Source organism: Lepus europaeus, chromosome 22, assembly GCF_033115175.1.
Source record: "Lepus europaeus isolate LE1 chromosome 22, mLepTim1.pri, whole genome shotgun sequence".
In the NCBI taxonomy this organism is placed as follows: Eukaryota; Metazoa; Chordata; class Mammalia; order Lagomorpha; family Leporidae; genus Lepus; species Lepus europaeus.
Genome location: NC_084848.1, coordinates 6,905,017 through 6,920,132, shown reverse-complemented (window position 1 = coordinate 6,920,132; position 15,116 = coordinate 6,905,017). Strand labels below are relative to the sequence as shown.

At 49.3% G+C, this 15,116-nt stretch overlaps 1 protein-coding gene and 1 long non-coding RNA gene across 7 annotated transcripts in view; both read left to right on the top strand.

The window, feature by feature from the left end:
• The first annotated feature begins 5,982 nt into the window (after positions 1 to 5,982).
• The window catches only part of PAPOLA (poly(A) polymerase alpha), a 63,068-nt gene continuing 53,934 nt past the window's right edge, over positions 5,983 to 15,116 (top strand). For 2 of the 6 annotated variants that reach the window (XM_062181256.1, XM_062181257.1), the window contains exon 1: positions 5,984 to 6,188. In XM_062181256.1, the coding sequence (XP_062037240.1) occupies positions 6,181 to 6,188 (8 nt within the window). In that variant the 5' untranslated portion in view covers positions 5,984 to 6,180. Of the gene's footprint in view, positions 6,189 to 15,116 lie in introns of all 6 variants that reach the window. The other 4 variants (XM_062181254.1, XM_062181255.1, XM_062181258.1 and 1 more) reach the window with 3 other exon arrangements.
• Positions 11,099 to 11,679, top strand: LOC133751290 (uncharacterized). Its single transcript, XR_009864800.1, has 3 exons — positions 11,099 to 11,347; positions 11,452 to 11,487; positions 11,589 to 11,679. It is a non-coding gene; the product is annotated as an uncharacterized LOC133751290 (long non-coding RNA).

Below are 15,116 nucleotides of genomic sequence, written 5' to 3'. Positions count from 1 at the left end.
CAGTACTTCATTCCTTTTTATAGCTAAATAATGTTCCATTACTTGGATGTACTACACTGTCTTCAATCACTCATTTTTTGATTGGCACGTGGGTTGTTTGCACCTGTTAGCAGCTGACTAGAACTCCTGTGAACACGAAAGTACAGGTTCTTATTGGACGCCTGTTAGTAGCTCGTTTGAACAGGTGCATGGGATGCCTTCTTGTCCTTCTGACACCCTCGCCCGGTCCAGGACACCACGTTGCTCCCCTGGACTAGCGCTGTGGCCCCCTCACGTGGCCTGCGCTTTTCTGGGATGACTCTCAGTGGAGCAGCCACAGCGGCAGTCAGATCAGCTCTGAGTCCTCCCATGGCTTCCTGTCCCCTTTGACGATAGAAGCAAAGTCCTGGGCCCGTTGAGTCTTGATGCCACCTGACTTCTCACTGTGGCTCTCAGATCACGCCTCACTGCCAACAGCACTGTTCGCGGCCTTTGCTGGGAACCATTCGTCCACACTCATCCAGGAGGCCTCAACTCTGCCTCACCTCCTGAGAGGGGCCTTCCCGGGACCATCCTGTCTATGCCTTCCCATTCTGTTCCTTTTCTCTGCTCCCCGTGGACACTGTTTTACCGTCTGTGTGTTTGTCATCGGTCCCCTGCTAGAATGGACGCTCCATGAAGGTCGGGGTTTTTTCTGTAACTGCTAGAGACTGAAAACGCACATAGCATTCATAAATGAATACACGTGATTTAATTAACATTTGTGGCACACCTCTGTGCTTTTTAAAAGAGTAACTAGTTCAAGTGTCCAATCATTCAGGGAGTTCCATAATCCATTTACTGTTCCGTATGCTGTAATGGGACACTTAACGACCCCCGAGCGTCACCAGGAGGCCACAATCAATGGCATTAGTCTAGGCTAACTCACTACGGAGTCCGGCCCTCAGCCAGGCAAGTTAGGTAGATAAGACCCTGAGCTGCTGACTCGCTTCACTGTTGCCTAAGAGACCTGCAGTGCAGGCTCTGATTGACCAACAGCGAGAACCACAGTGGCCCAGGGGCTGATACTTGGCCCCCACCTCCCTGGGACATTCCTCTCTTGGAAGCAGAGTTTTTTAAGAAGCCAAGGGATCTGAAGTGCTTGGGAACACAGCACCAGCACCAGGCCCTGGCGCTTGCTGGCAGCTTGCTCCATCTATCCGAGCCACACCTGCCGGTCCTAACGCCAGTCCCTCCTGGCGGGGTGGCACTCTCCCAGGCTTCATTTGGGCAAGCAGTGGCAACTTTTACCTCTGGGACTCTCTTTGACCCCTCCCCTCTTCAGATATGTTGATACAGTCACTCTGTTAGTTGGAGGGCATTTACTCTTTTTAGGGGGCAGTTTTTCATATTTCTGGTTTGAGCCATAAAAAATGATTTTACAACAATGCTCTCTGAAAGAAATCTCCCCTCCAGCCCCAAAATACGAGCAGACCAGTCTGTCGCTGCTATGAATCCTCTCCAGTCACTATATACTTTTTTTTAAAGATTAATTTTTTTTGTTTGTTTGTTTGAGAGGTAGAGTTACAGACAGAGTGAGCGAGAGATAGAGAAAGGTCTTCCATCCTCTGGTGGGATGGAATGGCTGGAGCCAGGAGGCTCTTCCAGGTCTCCCACATGGATGCAGGGTCCCAAGGACTTGGGCCATCTTCTGCTACTTTCCCAGGCCATAGCAGAGAGCTGGATTGGAAGAGGAGCAGCCGGGACTTGAACTGGTGCCCATAAGGGATGCCAGTGTTACAGGTGGCGGCTTTACTCACTATGCTATAGTGTAGGCCCCTCAGCTATATTTTATGTAGGCATATTCCTATATTCAAGGAGTTGGTATCATTTACAATAAAATAGCTATTCATTATCTAAGGAAGAGGGGTAAGACCTCTCCACTGAAAATTAGAAAACATTGCTGACAGTAACTAAACATGAAATCAGCAGAAAAATGGGTAAATGGGGGCTGGTCTTGTGGAGTGGCGGGAAAAGCTGCCACCCGACAATGGAATGCCCATGGGCGCCAGTTTGTGTCCCAGCTGCTCCACCTCCAATCCAGCTCTCTGCTAATGACCTGGGAAAAGCAGCGGAAGATGGCCCAAGTCCTAGGGCCTGTCACCCTTGCGGGAGACCTGGAAGAAGCTCCTGGCTCCTGGCTTCAGCTTGGCCCAGCCCCAGTTGCGGCCATCTGGGGAGTGAACCAGGAGAGGGAAGATCCTCCTCTCTGTCTCCCTCACTCTCTGTAACTCTTTCAAATAAATAAAATAAATCTTAAAAAAAAAAAAAATGAGAGCATGGCGGTTGGTGTTGTGTAGCAGACTGAGCCACTGTCTGTGATACTGGCACCCATAAGAGCACGGGTTCAAGTCCTGGCAGCTCCACTTCAGATCTAGCTCCCTGCTAACGAGCTTGGGAAAGCAGATGAAAATAGCCTGAGTGCTTGAGACCCTGCTATCCATGTCAGAGACCCGGGTGGAGTTCTTAGCTCCTGGTTTTTGCCTGGCCCAGCCCCAGCAGTTGTGGCCATTTGGGGAGTGAACCAGCAAATGGAGGCTGGCTCTCCTGCCTAATTCTGCCTTTCAAATAAATAAATCTTTTTTTTGAAAAAGAATAATTGGAGAATGGCGGGATAAACCATGTTTTAATGATTTATGAAGCTCAATATTCTTAATGCTTCAATTTCCCCTCAAATGATCTGCAGAGTCAATCCAACTCCAAATCCCAGCATCCTCTCTGTCTCTCTCTCTCTCTCTCTCTCCTTCCTTTTGGGGTAGACATTGATAATCTGATTCTGGTCCCAAATGTGTTAACGTGAATACCTAACTCATCACTCATTTGTGCAACCTGCGTCAGAGTAGTTGCTGGGTGTATGTAAGGGCCAGGACTCCCAGAACTGAAATGGGATTTCAAGACAGGATCGGGATTTGTAATCTCTCTCCTCAGCTCCTGAACGATCCTGGGATCGTTTCCGAAGCTTCCCAGGCACCTCCAAAGCAGCACATAGCGAACGACACTCCTGCTGTCATCCACTGGGCCAGGTGTTTGTTTCCCGTTTCATTTACGCGTTGGTAGCTCCATCCACTCGAGTCACCATCCCCCGAGACTTTGAAATCATCTTTGTCTTCCTGTCCATCATCTCTCCGGCCCCAGAGTAACTGTGCCTCCTAAACCTCTCTCTAGTGGTCCCTTCTTCACTTCCTGATTTCAAGCTTCATCATCTCTCACCTGGATTAAGGGACCAAGGGCCTCACCCATCTACCAGCTTCAAAACCATTTCCCAGTCCAAATCCATCCCGTACCCTTTAAAGGGACCTTTGCAAAAACCCAAGTGTGACCTCATCCCCTCCATCTTAAAAGTTTCCATGACTGCAGTGCACAACAAGATACAATCGAAAGCAGTCTTTCAGGGTAGCTTCAGGTCTCCGCTCGAAGGGCAACTCCTCTGAGGCTTGTTTTGTCTGACCACCCTGTCTACAACTGGCCTCCACCGGCTTATTGTTTTCCGGGCTCTTATCACAATCTGTTTATTAGTTTATGGATTTATTGTCTGCCTCTACCTCCTTTTGCAGGGCCTGTGTGGGTGAGGGTTCTTATTTTTCATAGTGGAAAGTAATCCGACCCCCAGCCCCCCACCCCTGTCCTCAGACACACAATGGCCGGCTGTTGAATGCAGGCCTCTTATCTTATGCCCCACCCACAACTATTTCCACCACTCCCCACCATGGTTTATCTTGTGGTCTCCTCACTTCCAAAGTCTCCCTCTCTCAGCACAAACTTTCAATTATTGGCACATTTAAAAAAATTACCTGTACCTGATACGCCCTTGACCTCCTGTCCACTTACTAAACCCTAACTTTCTAACAGGACACATCTCATGCCACCTCTTACATGAAGTCTACCTTGACCACATCTGCAAATAGACTGTAGTTCCTTTTACGTGCCTTCAGCAAGTCGCAGGATACCACCCAGCATTCTATTATTATATAAATGCTCCTCCCTATGCCGTCCAGCTGTCTCCTCTATGGAGGGCAGAGATAAAGAAGGGATGGAGTAACTAGAGACTGAAAGCTTGGAGGTTCACTGTCCATCTCTTCATCACTTCCTTCTCACATGCCCGACAGAGGCATGGGCTGGGAAATTTCTCATTCTTTAATTTGTAAATCACATCATCAGTGCATATCTTTATAAGTTTTCTCTTGAAAATGTCATGTAAAAATGGCTTTTTCTTTGTAAGATTTATTTATTTATTTGAAAGGCAGAGTTAGGGAAAGAAAGAGGGAGGGAGGGAAGAGGGAAAGAGAGACACAGAGAGAGAATCTTCTATCCGCTAATTTGCTCTCCAAATGGCCACAAGGGTTGAAGCTGGGCCTCTCTGAAGCCGACAGTCAGGATCCTCCTCTGGGTCTCCCACGTGGGTGTAGGGGCCCAAGAGCCATCTTCCACTGCTTTCCCAGGCACATCAGCAGGGAGCTGGTTAGGAAGTGGAGCAGCCGGGGTCGAACCCAAGCCCTCAAGAGATGCCGGAGCTACAGGCAGCAGCTTTACCTGCCACACCACAGCGCCAGTGCCCATGGGTAAATGGGATGGGTGTTTGGCCTAGGGGTTAAGATACCACATTGGAGAGCCTGGGTTTGAGCCTCAGCTCCACTTCCCATATCAGCATCTTGCTAATGCACGCCCTGGCCCAAGTCCTTGAGTCCCTGCCAAGCACGCGGGAGACCCAGGGGAGTTCAGCCTGGCCCAGCCCTGATTGTTGTAGACACTGAGGGGATGAACCAGCAGTTGGGAGTGCTCTGCCTCTCAAATAAAAATTAAAAAGAAAAAAAAAAATTCCACACTTGATGCGATATCGATTCCTCTGAATCTCAGGTTTGCTGTAACCTTGCGAAGACGCCCCTGTTTCCGGTTCCCAGGAGCCTCGGTGACCAGAGGGTCAGGGACCAAGGGGACGACCAGGGCGCCACATCGGGGTCTCCTCGCAGCATTGCGCGAGCAGAGATGACGCTGCATACTTAACTTTCTAGCAGCCACAAGTAAAAAGACAAAGGCGGGTGAAATTATTTTCTTAATATGCTTTCTTTGATGCGTAACAGAAGCAGGACTTCCACACAGAATTTACGGGTTTCGTTCTCTGTTGGTGCGAGGAGCTGGGGAAGCCGCGTGTCCCGCGCCCACGGCCCCCAGCGGTATTTCTAAGTCCCTTCCTCTCCGGACAGGTGTCGGACTCGCCGCGTCCCCAGGCCGGGCGGCCACCGGCGGCCACGGCTCTCCCCTCGGGCGCGGGGCCCGGCGCCCTGGACTGGGGAAGCCCCGGCCCCCGCCCCGCGAGGAGGGGGCGTCCTCAGCCCCGGGGCACAGCCCGGGGAGCTGGGGCCGCACGGCCCTGGCGACAGCCCCCGGCCGGCACAGGGCGGCGATGGCTCGCGGGCCCCTCCGGCCCAGCCCGGTGCGGGCCGCGGGTGCGGGAGCGGGCGAACCGGACAGCGGCCGCGGCTCGGCGCGCTGCGCGCACGTCTTTCGCGCCTCCGAGCCCGGCCGGCTCGCGCTCCGTCACGGGGCGGTCGCCACACCCTTCAGGTAGGCGGCCCTCCCACTGAGCCGGAAACTAGAAAAGCGGCCCGGGGAACTCGTGCGAGCCCGGGCCGCGCAAGGTGCACGGCGAGCGCCTCAGCCGCCCCCGAGACGCCCTGGGGAGCCGAGCGGCCGCTGCAGCCGCGGGCAGCGACGAAGGCGGGCCCTTCCCCGAGCCGACTCCTAGCGCCGGCTGCGCCGCCCGCCGCCCGGGGCCTGCCCGATCGCGCCCACCCGCCGCCCCGCACCCGCCGCCCGGAAAGCGAGAGGGGGACCCGCGCCGCTTCCCCGGGGCTGCCGCCGGTCCCGCGAACTACACTTCCCGTGAGGCTCCGCGGCGCCGGTCGTGCTGCTGCGCAGGCGCGCGCCGGCGTGCGTGGCGGCGTCAGCGGTTCTAGAACGTTGCTGTGGTAGCGCTCGGGCGCCATGTTAGGACGAAGGGGAAGGAGGAGAAGCGCTTAAAGCGGCGGGAGCGGGTGCGGGAGTGGGGTTGGACCCAGGGCTGAGGCAGGCCCCCCTCCCTCCCGCCTCAGTGGATCATGCCCAGGGCGGCAGCGGCGGCGGTTGCGGGGGGGAAGTGACTGGGCGGTGCCGGCGCAGGAGACGATGCCGTTGTAAGTGATTTGTGTTCTGTTTTCTCTCGCACGCCGGCTGGGCCTCGGGGGCGTCGGGGGAGCGGGAGGCGGGCGGCGCGCGAGCCGGACGCTCGCCCCGTGGGAAGGCGGGCGGGACCGAGGCCCTTCCTGTCAGCTCGGCCGCTCACTTCCCGGCTCGCTCGCCCCTCGGGCCCCTGGCTCGTGCCTGGCCGGGGCTGCAGCCGTCGGGCCGGGGGCCTTCCCCTTCCGGGAGAGCCGGAGGTGCCCCTGGCCCGACCGCTCCCGCTTCGCCGCCGGGGCCGGGGGTTTGGGGTGGGGGGTTGGGGGGAGCCCAAACAAAACAATGCCCGGCGGCGGGGCCCGCGCCGGGGGTCGGGTCCACCCCCGCCGGGCCCCTCTCCTCCCGTCTTCAGGCTGTGCAGAGCGTGCACCGGCTCGGCGTGTCCGCGAGTCACAGGCCCGCACCCCCGCCGCCGGCCTCCCGGGCCGCCAGGCCCGCCCCCGACACGCGTGTGCGCGGCGGAGCCCCCGCGTGCCGGCCTCCGGGGGTAGCCGGCCCGCCCTGCCTCCGGATCCCACCGGGCCTGCGTCTTAGGGTCTCTGGCCCTGGGGAGGCTGTTGAAAAAGTTTTCTCTCGCTGCCCTCCTGCTCCGAGCGAGGCGCAGTTGGGGAGCCCGTTGTTAGATCGGAAAGAGGTTGGTTTTTCCCGGGGTTCCCGGCCCGTGGAACTCAGGGTTGCGAGCAGAGGTCTTGCGAGCGCCCCTTGGACGCGGGGACCGAGCCGCCTCTTTGTGGCGCTGGACCAGTGTGCACTTTAGGCTCAAAGTTCTGCCCCAGGTAACTCCAAGATCCAGGTTTCGGGGTCCCCAGCGTCTCGTGCAGCAGTCAGGTGGAGTGTCTTTTTGAAGACTTTGGCAGATCGCACACTCGGGGTTTTGCGATTTCCTGTGTGTCCACGTGTGTGTCTGCTAACAGGTGAGAGCCCAGCTCTGACACAGACCCTCGTGCCGTCCATTGCGTTCTGCAGAATTTGAAAGGATGCTTGGAGGCGCTCCTCATGCCAGCCCGACTCCCCTGCTGCTGTGCCCGGTTAACAGGGCTGCCGAGTTAGGATTTCTGTGGTGGGCACGGAGGTTGGGCTGCACCGCAGCGTGTGGACCTGAAATCGTAGGATTCGCAAGGCGCTTCTAAATGAGTCATCTTTCGTGGAATGTTGAAAAGAGGACCAGGATAACTTAGTTTGAACAAGAATTTTGGAACATTTTTCAGTACATTTTGCAGCGGTGTTGTGATCGCGTTGTGTTAGCTCATATTTTATTGCTGTTTTTAGAAAGAGACTTCTCTTTCTGATGATAATGTCAGTATTGAAAGTGATAGGAAATGTACACCTTAAGGAAAAGTCTTAACTGAAGAAATACCGTAGGTAATTTGTGTCTTATTTTTAGGACTTAAAAGTTCCTCTGTTCCTCCTTTTGCCTCCATTCTTCGAGAAAGGAAGGTATAATATCCATTAAAGACCTTAATTTCTTCACATTTCTTTGTTCAAATGAATAAAATGGAAGAGTCAGGATGGCCGATTGTACATAGATAGTTCCTTTACACTGTGTTTCTTGAAATTTGAACTCTGGCCAGTTTTTCATTAGCTATTCCTTTCATTTTTAACTAAATATACTGTAGTTCTTCTCAAGTGAATAGACCAAAGATTTCCTAGGAAATGAAAATAGCTTTCTTCCTCATTCATGGACTTTGTTTTTCAGGTTCTGGAATTGCACTGTCTGATTCTGTTTCTCTGTGTGTTGAGTGGTGGTTTCCTAGCCGTGTTGGGCCTGACTTCTGTAAGCCTGTGCTGCCATTTTTTAGGGGATCTGTAGGACTGGGGCATGGACCCTAGGGGTTACCGGAGGGGACTGGGTCAGTTACTTCCCAGTGACTCAGCAGCTTCCTGTGAATGTGCATGACTGACTTCGCTCTTAATGTCTTAATGCCCTTTTTTTTTTTTTTTTTAAGTCTTTTTCATCTACTTGAAAGGCAGAGTGATGGACGGTGGGAGATTCCATCTGCTGGTTCACTTTCTAAGTGCCTCCAACAGCCGGGCTTGGCCTGGGCAGAAGCCAGGAGCCTAGAGCTCAGTCTGCGTCTCCCACCTTGGTGGCGGGGAGCTGGATGGGAAGTGGGGTAGCTGGGGTGGTATGGGACCTGTGTGCCCCAGCCTAGAGGACTGAGGCCTACTGCAGCACAAGGCCTACCCCTCCTTGTGTCTTTTCATTATAAGGGTGCTAGAACTGAGCTGATGCAAATGATGATCTGACCAGAACAGAATAGGTCAGAACTAGGAATACAGTCTCCATAAGAGTAGATTAAATAAAAACCATTAGAGTTAGGTCATTACAAAACGTTGCGATCAAGTGGCCATATTTTGTCCATACCTAGTATGTAAGTATTCACCTGTTTTTTTTTTAATATTTATTTTATTTATTTGAGAGACAAAGTTACAGAGAGATTTTCCATCTGTTAGTTCACTCCCCAAATGGCCACAACGGCTGAAGCTGAGCTGATCTGAAGCCAGGAGCTTCTTCTGGATCTCCCAGGTACATTACCAGGGAGCTGGATGGGAAGTGGAGCAGCCAGGACTCAAACCAGAGCCCATATGGGATGCTGGTGCTGCAGGCCAGGACTTTAACTCACTGTGCTACAGCGCTGGCCCCATTACTTACCTAGTTTTATTTTTATTTTTTAAAGATATATTTACTGTTTATTTGAAAGAGTTAGACACACACACACGGGGCGGGGGGGGGGGGGGGGGGAGGGTCTTCCGTTGATTCACCCTCCAAGTGGAGCTAGGCTGATCTGAAGCCAGGAGCCAGGAGCTTCTTCTGGGTCTCCCATGTGAGTACAGAGGCCCAAGGACTTGGGCCATCTTCTACTGCTTTCTCAGACCATAGCAGAGAGCTGGATTGGAAGTGGAGCAGCCAGAACTCTAACCGGCGCCCATATGGATGCTGGACCTGCAGGTGGTAGCTTATCCCACTGTGCCATAGCGCTGGCCCAGTATACAGTTTTAAAGACAAATCCTTGGTAAAGTATTAGGAAATAATTTTATTAAATCTTGATCCTTCTTTGTTTTATTTTTTAAGGTTTATTTATTTATTTGAAAGGCAGACACACACACACACACACAGATCTTCTGTTAACTGGTTCACTCCCCAAATGGCTGCTACAGCTAGGTCTGGACCAGGCCAAAGCCACAAGCCAGGAACTCTCCTACTCGGGTGGCAGAGGCCCAGTTACTTGGGCCTTCTTCTGCCTTCCCAGGTGCATTAGCAGGGAGCTTGTTGGAACTGGAATAGCTGGGACTTGCACTCTGATACGGGATGCCTTAATCCCGTGTGCCACAACACTGCAGGGTTTGTCTTTTTAATATGCTGTGATAGTGGAAAATAGAATTATTTTGAGAAGAGCATTTGGAGAGCTAAACTGGTGCTTTTTTCATTTGCATCTAAAAGAATTTGTTTTTTTAATCATAAAATACTGGAGGCAGCCTAACTTTATTAAAGGAGAAGTTTTGTTTTAGCTCGTGATTCTGGAGAATCACAGTTGAAGGACCATCAGCTCCTGGTCTTGATGGCAGGGCCCAGGGTGTTGCCGCGCATCACACAGAAACACAGCGCGTAGGTGGTGCAGAGCGTCACCTAGAAACATGGAAACCGGAGCTTGTCTGTGTGGTCTCGTGTCAGGCAACAAGGATTTAATCATGGAGGCGCCACTCTAACCTCCAGATACCACAATTAGAACCATCAGCATAAGATTTTGGGGACCAAACCTTTAAGACTTGGGCCTTTGAGGGATAGTCAGCATACAAATTAATATCCAAACCGTAGTGATGAACTATAAGTATTTGTACTTGAGGGTTCAGACATTTACTTGAGAATGAACTGAGCCTGTCAGTTTAAAGAAAGTAACTGCTAATATGTGCAGCCAGTGAAAAACTCAAGTTTTCAGGGCAGGTGTTATAGTGCAGTGGGATAAGCTACCACTTGGGGATACCTGCGTCTCATGTGGGATTACCTGGTTCAAGCCGCTGCTACTCTGCTTTTCACCCAGCATTATTGCTAATGCTAACACTGGGAGGCAGCACGTGATGGCTCAGGTACTTGGGTTCTTGCCACGCACGGAAGACCCAGATTGAGTTCTGGACTCCCGGCTTTGTCCTGGCCCAGCCCTAGCTGTTGGGGTATTTAGGGAGTGATGCATCATTTGGAAAATTAGCTTCTCACTCGTTCTCTTGCTTGGTCACCCTACCTTTTAAATAAGTAAAAATAAATACGCAGTTTTAAAAGCAAGTTTTCAAGTAAAAACTAGAATTTTGGAAAGCTTATTCCTGCGACTGTGAATCTGACAGCTTTCTACTACTTTAAGATATTTCTGATGCCGATCGATGATCATATTAATGAATATGGTTTTCTGATACTGTATAATGTGTTCAGAAGGTGCACATAATTCAGTGGACCCTCAGTGAACCCATATGTTCCAAATGATGAATCCTGATGTAATAAAATCATATGCAGGTGAAAAGTACATTCAAAATACACAAGGTAGACAAGATTTTAATGCATTATAGTTTAAGCTTTTAAGTTGTAACTTTTTTTTTTTTTTAAGATTCTATTTATTTGAGAGGTAGAGTTACAGAAAGGTCTTCCATCCACTGGCTCACTCCCAAGTGGCCACACCTGAGCTGATCCGAAGCCAGGAGCTTCTTCTGGGTCTCCCACGTGGGTGCCAGAGCCCAGGCTCTCGAGCCGTCTTCTGCTGCCAGAAGCAGAGCACTGGGTAAAAGGAGAAGCAGCCGGGACACGAACTGGCACCCATTTGGGATGCTGGTGCTGCAAGTGGAGGCGTTAGCCCACTACGCCACAGTGCTGGCCCCTGTAACTGGTCTTTAGAAACTACTTAAACTTGTGCAGCTTTGGTGTAATGTCAAAGCTGTCCATCCATAATTATTTGAGGAAGGCTATAAAATACACTCTTTTCCAGCTTTAGTGTTGATATGATACCAGGTTATTTTCATATGTTTTAACCAGAGCAATTTTTTTTTTTTTTTTGCAACAGATTGAATGTAGGAGCAGAGAGGCCATCATTGTTTTAGCCTGATTTAAAAAGCTGTGCAAAATTGCAAAACGGTGATTTTTTTACCAAATTTTTTGATTTGAAAAAGATTTTTTTAAAGTTAACATATAATGAGTTTCTTGTTACTTAAATAAATGCTTCAAAATTTCTGTTACAGTTTTCAATGCAATAAATATTGGCAGCCATAATCCATGTAAGTAAATTTTTTTTGGTGTGCTCAATAAATTTTCAAGAGTTGGTAAGGGCTTCTGAGACCAAAAAGTTTGTGAACTGCTGCTGTCTGTCTGTTGCCAGGGTGAATGGATTTTTTCAGCAGTGACACAAGTTGCTCAAGTAGCTCCTGGTGGGTTTTTGAACACAGGCTGGAGGGAAGGACACACATGCCCACTCTTGAGGTGGGTTTTGTTTGTTATTACTGAAAAGCAGTGTGTTAGATCACCTTTAGGAGGTGACATCAAACCAGATTTTGATTCTCAGATTTTATTTATTTTTTAATGTATTATTATTATTTATTTGAAAGTCAGAGTTACAGAGAGAGAGGAGGAGAGGCAGAGAGAGAGAGAGAGAGAGAGAAAGAGAGAGAGAGAGAGAGGTCTTGCATCTGCTGGTTCACTCCCCAGTTGGCTGGAATGGCTGGAGCTGTGCTGATCTGAAGCCAGGATCCAGCAGCTTCCTCTGGGTGTTCCCATGTGGGTGCAGAGGCCCCAGGAGTTGGGCCATCTTCTGCTTTCCCAGGCTGCATCAAGGAGCTGGGTCAGAAGTGAAGCAGTCTGGACTGGAACGGTACCCACGTGGGATGTCGGCACTGCAGGCAGCAGCTTTGCCCACAACACCGTAGTGCTGGCCCCGATTCTCAGATTTTAATATTCAGAGATTTTTTTTTTTTTTTTAGTGAATTGCTTGCAGCTCAGTAAATGTTTCTGGTTTTGGAATGTGGTGTTAGACCTGGAGTATGTTTTGTGTTCATGCTTTTTTTGACAGAAGTTGGGAGGGAAGACACAGGTTGGCTAAGTTTATGGACATATTTAGTTCCTATTCCTTGATTCCCACACCCCAAGACAAATGTCTTCTTGCTTGATAACATAACTTTAGAATCTTCTTGTTCATCAGAACATTCCATTCCTTCATAACTAAGTCAGCTTCAAGTTAACATTACAGTTGCACATTTGGTTGCATCTAGGCAAGTTTATAAAAGCTTCTGGTGAGGCAAAGTGAGACCATTTCGATTGTTAGTTCTTATTTGTCTGTGTCTTTACGTTAGGTGTTCTAATTGTCTAGCAGTTTTTAAACAATTGCACAATCTCAGTTTTAAGATTTACAAAGCAGCAACATTGCAGGAGGTATTGATTCCTCTTAAAAGTTGGTCAAATTGAGACTCAAAGTAGTTCCTTAACTATGGTGTTCAAGTTGCTAAACTGTAGAATGGAGCTTAAATCAGTTCTAGATTCCATGTTTTGTTTTCCTTCCTGGCTGTACTATTTCCTGTGGACTCTGTTGAGTTTGTTCACATGTTTAAGTAGAGTTAATTCCCTTTTTTAAAGATTATTTATTTATTTGAAAGGCGGAGTTAGAGAGGAGAGACAGATCTTCCATCTGCTGGTTCACTCCCCACATGGCTGCAGTGGCTGGGGCTAGGCCAGGCTGAAGCCTGGAGACCATCTAGGGCTCCTGTCAAGCACTGGTTCGCCTCCTTTGCCAGGCACATTAGCAGGGAGCTGGATCAGAAATGGAGCAGGTGGTGGCTCGACCCGCTGTACTACGATGCCAGCCACTGAGTAGGATTTTTTTTAAAACTCAATTTCTTTTTGTACATAGAGCATTTAAATCTTCCATTATTTACTGGTAATATAAACACGTATGCACTATCTAGTTGTAATATATAGAGTGTTTAATGTACTGTAGAAACTAAGAATATAATATACTGTAGAAACTAATATACTGTAGAAACGAGGTCTTAGTATGTGTTTTTGGTGACTTTGTAGACTCTTAGTTAAAATCATGTGCAGATTTGCCACTTACCTAGCCTGTGGCCACTACTTTCAAGTCTTTGGGTTGTAGGCCTGCAGAAATGTGTAGCATTGACATTTGTGGAAATTTCAGAACAAAGTGAAAGTATTTAATAATGAAAAATATGTAGAGATTTTGTTAGGTATCTTCCTTTTCTATAACAGGATTGTCTTCAATGTATATTCTATCTTTTCTAGAGATTGGCTTCTTACATTTAATGGCAATTTTCATCGTTTTTGGGTGGTTCAAGAATAATGTTTCTGTTATTTTGGTAATCAAACATTTAAATTGCATTTTCTACAGGTAATATACATGATACTACGATTTGATACATTTTTGACCATTTTTATGACACATATTTATACTTTTTCAGTTCTCTGCTTTTCCTTCGTTTTCAAATTGATGCAGGAGTAGGTGATTTTTTTCCTAGATTTTCTTTTTCTTTCTTTTTTTTTTTTTTTAAGATTTATTTTATTTATTTGAAAGAGTTACAGGGAGAGAGGTCTTCCATTCTCTGGTTTACTCCCCAGATGGCCACAACAATAGGAGCCGAGCCAGTTCAATCCGAAGCCAGGAACTAGGGCCTCTTCCGGGTCTCCCACATGGGTGCAGGGGCCCAAGGACTTGGGCTATCTTCTGCTTTCCCAGGCAGATTAGCAGAGAACTGGATCAGAACTGGAGCAGCCAGGACTTGAATTGGCGCTCATGGATTTCCAGTGCTGCAGGCCAGGGCCTTAATCCCCTGCACCACAGCTCTGGTCCCCACACCCTTCTTTTTCTTTTTAGCTTCTCCCCACTGGTCAGTAGAGAGAGGCAAGGGGGCAGTTGAAGTACCCCTAGGAAGAGAAGAAAAAAAAGAAGCCTGGCCATTGTAAAACTGAATAACACCCTGTCCCTGCATGATGAACCCTGAAGTCCCAAAGTTTGGCCTTGGCCTTCATCATGCTTTATTCTTCTTGAGCATAAATTATTACAGCATCTTTGTTTGACCTTGTGCTGCTGTTTCCCAAATACTCGCTAGTTGATTCACCTGAATACATTTTTGTTTTTAAAAAAAGATTTATTTATTTGTTCATTTATCTGCCAGACAAAGGGAGAGACAAGGAGAGAGACATCTTAATCCTCTGGTTCTCTCCCCAAATGGCCCCAACAGTCAGGGCTGGTCGAGGCAGAAGCCAGGAGCCTGCAGTTTCATTTAGGCCTTCCTACATGGATGGTAGGGGGTCACACCAATTGGGCCATCCTCTGCTGCCTTCCCAGGAGTATTAGCAGGGAGCTGGATTGGAAACGCAGCAGTTGGGATTCGGACTGGCACTCAGATATGGGAAGCTGGCCTTGCAGGTTGCAGCTTGGAGCTTAACCCACTGCCCCACAAGTCAGTCCCAGGAATACATTTTAAAGAATGTAGGAAGGGCCAGTGTTGTGGCAAAGCAGGTAAAGCCTCTGCCTGCGGTGCCTTTATCGCATACGGGTCTTGCTTTCGGGTCCTGCTCGAAACCTGGCTGCTTCACTTCCAATCTAGCTCTTGCTAATAATGTGGCTGGGAAAGCAGTGGAAGATGGCCCAAGTGCTTGGACCCCTGCATCCACGTGGGATGCCCGGAAGATCCTGGTTTCTGGCTTCTGCTTGGCCAGCCCATTGCTGCCATTTGGGGAAGTGAACCAGCGGGTGGAAGACAAACAGTGGTCTCTCTCTTCCTCTCTCTTTTTAACTCTGCCTTTAAAAAAAAAAATGTGGGATATACGCTGAATGCGTTTTGGTGGACCAATTAGCTGTCCTTAGAATAATTTCTTAACGCACAGACACATTATCTTG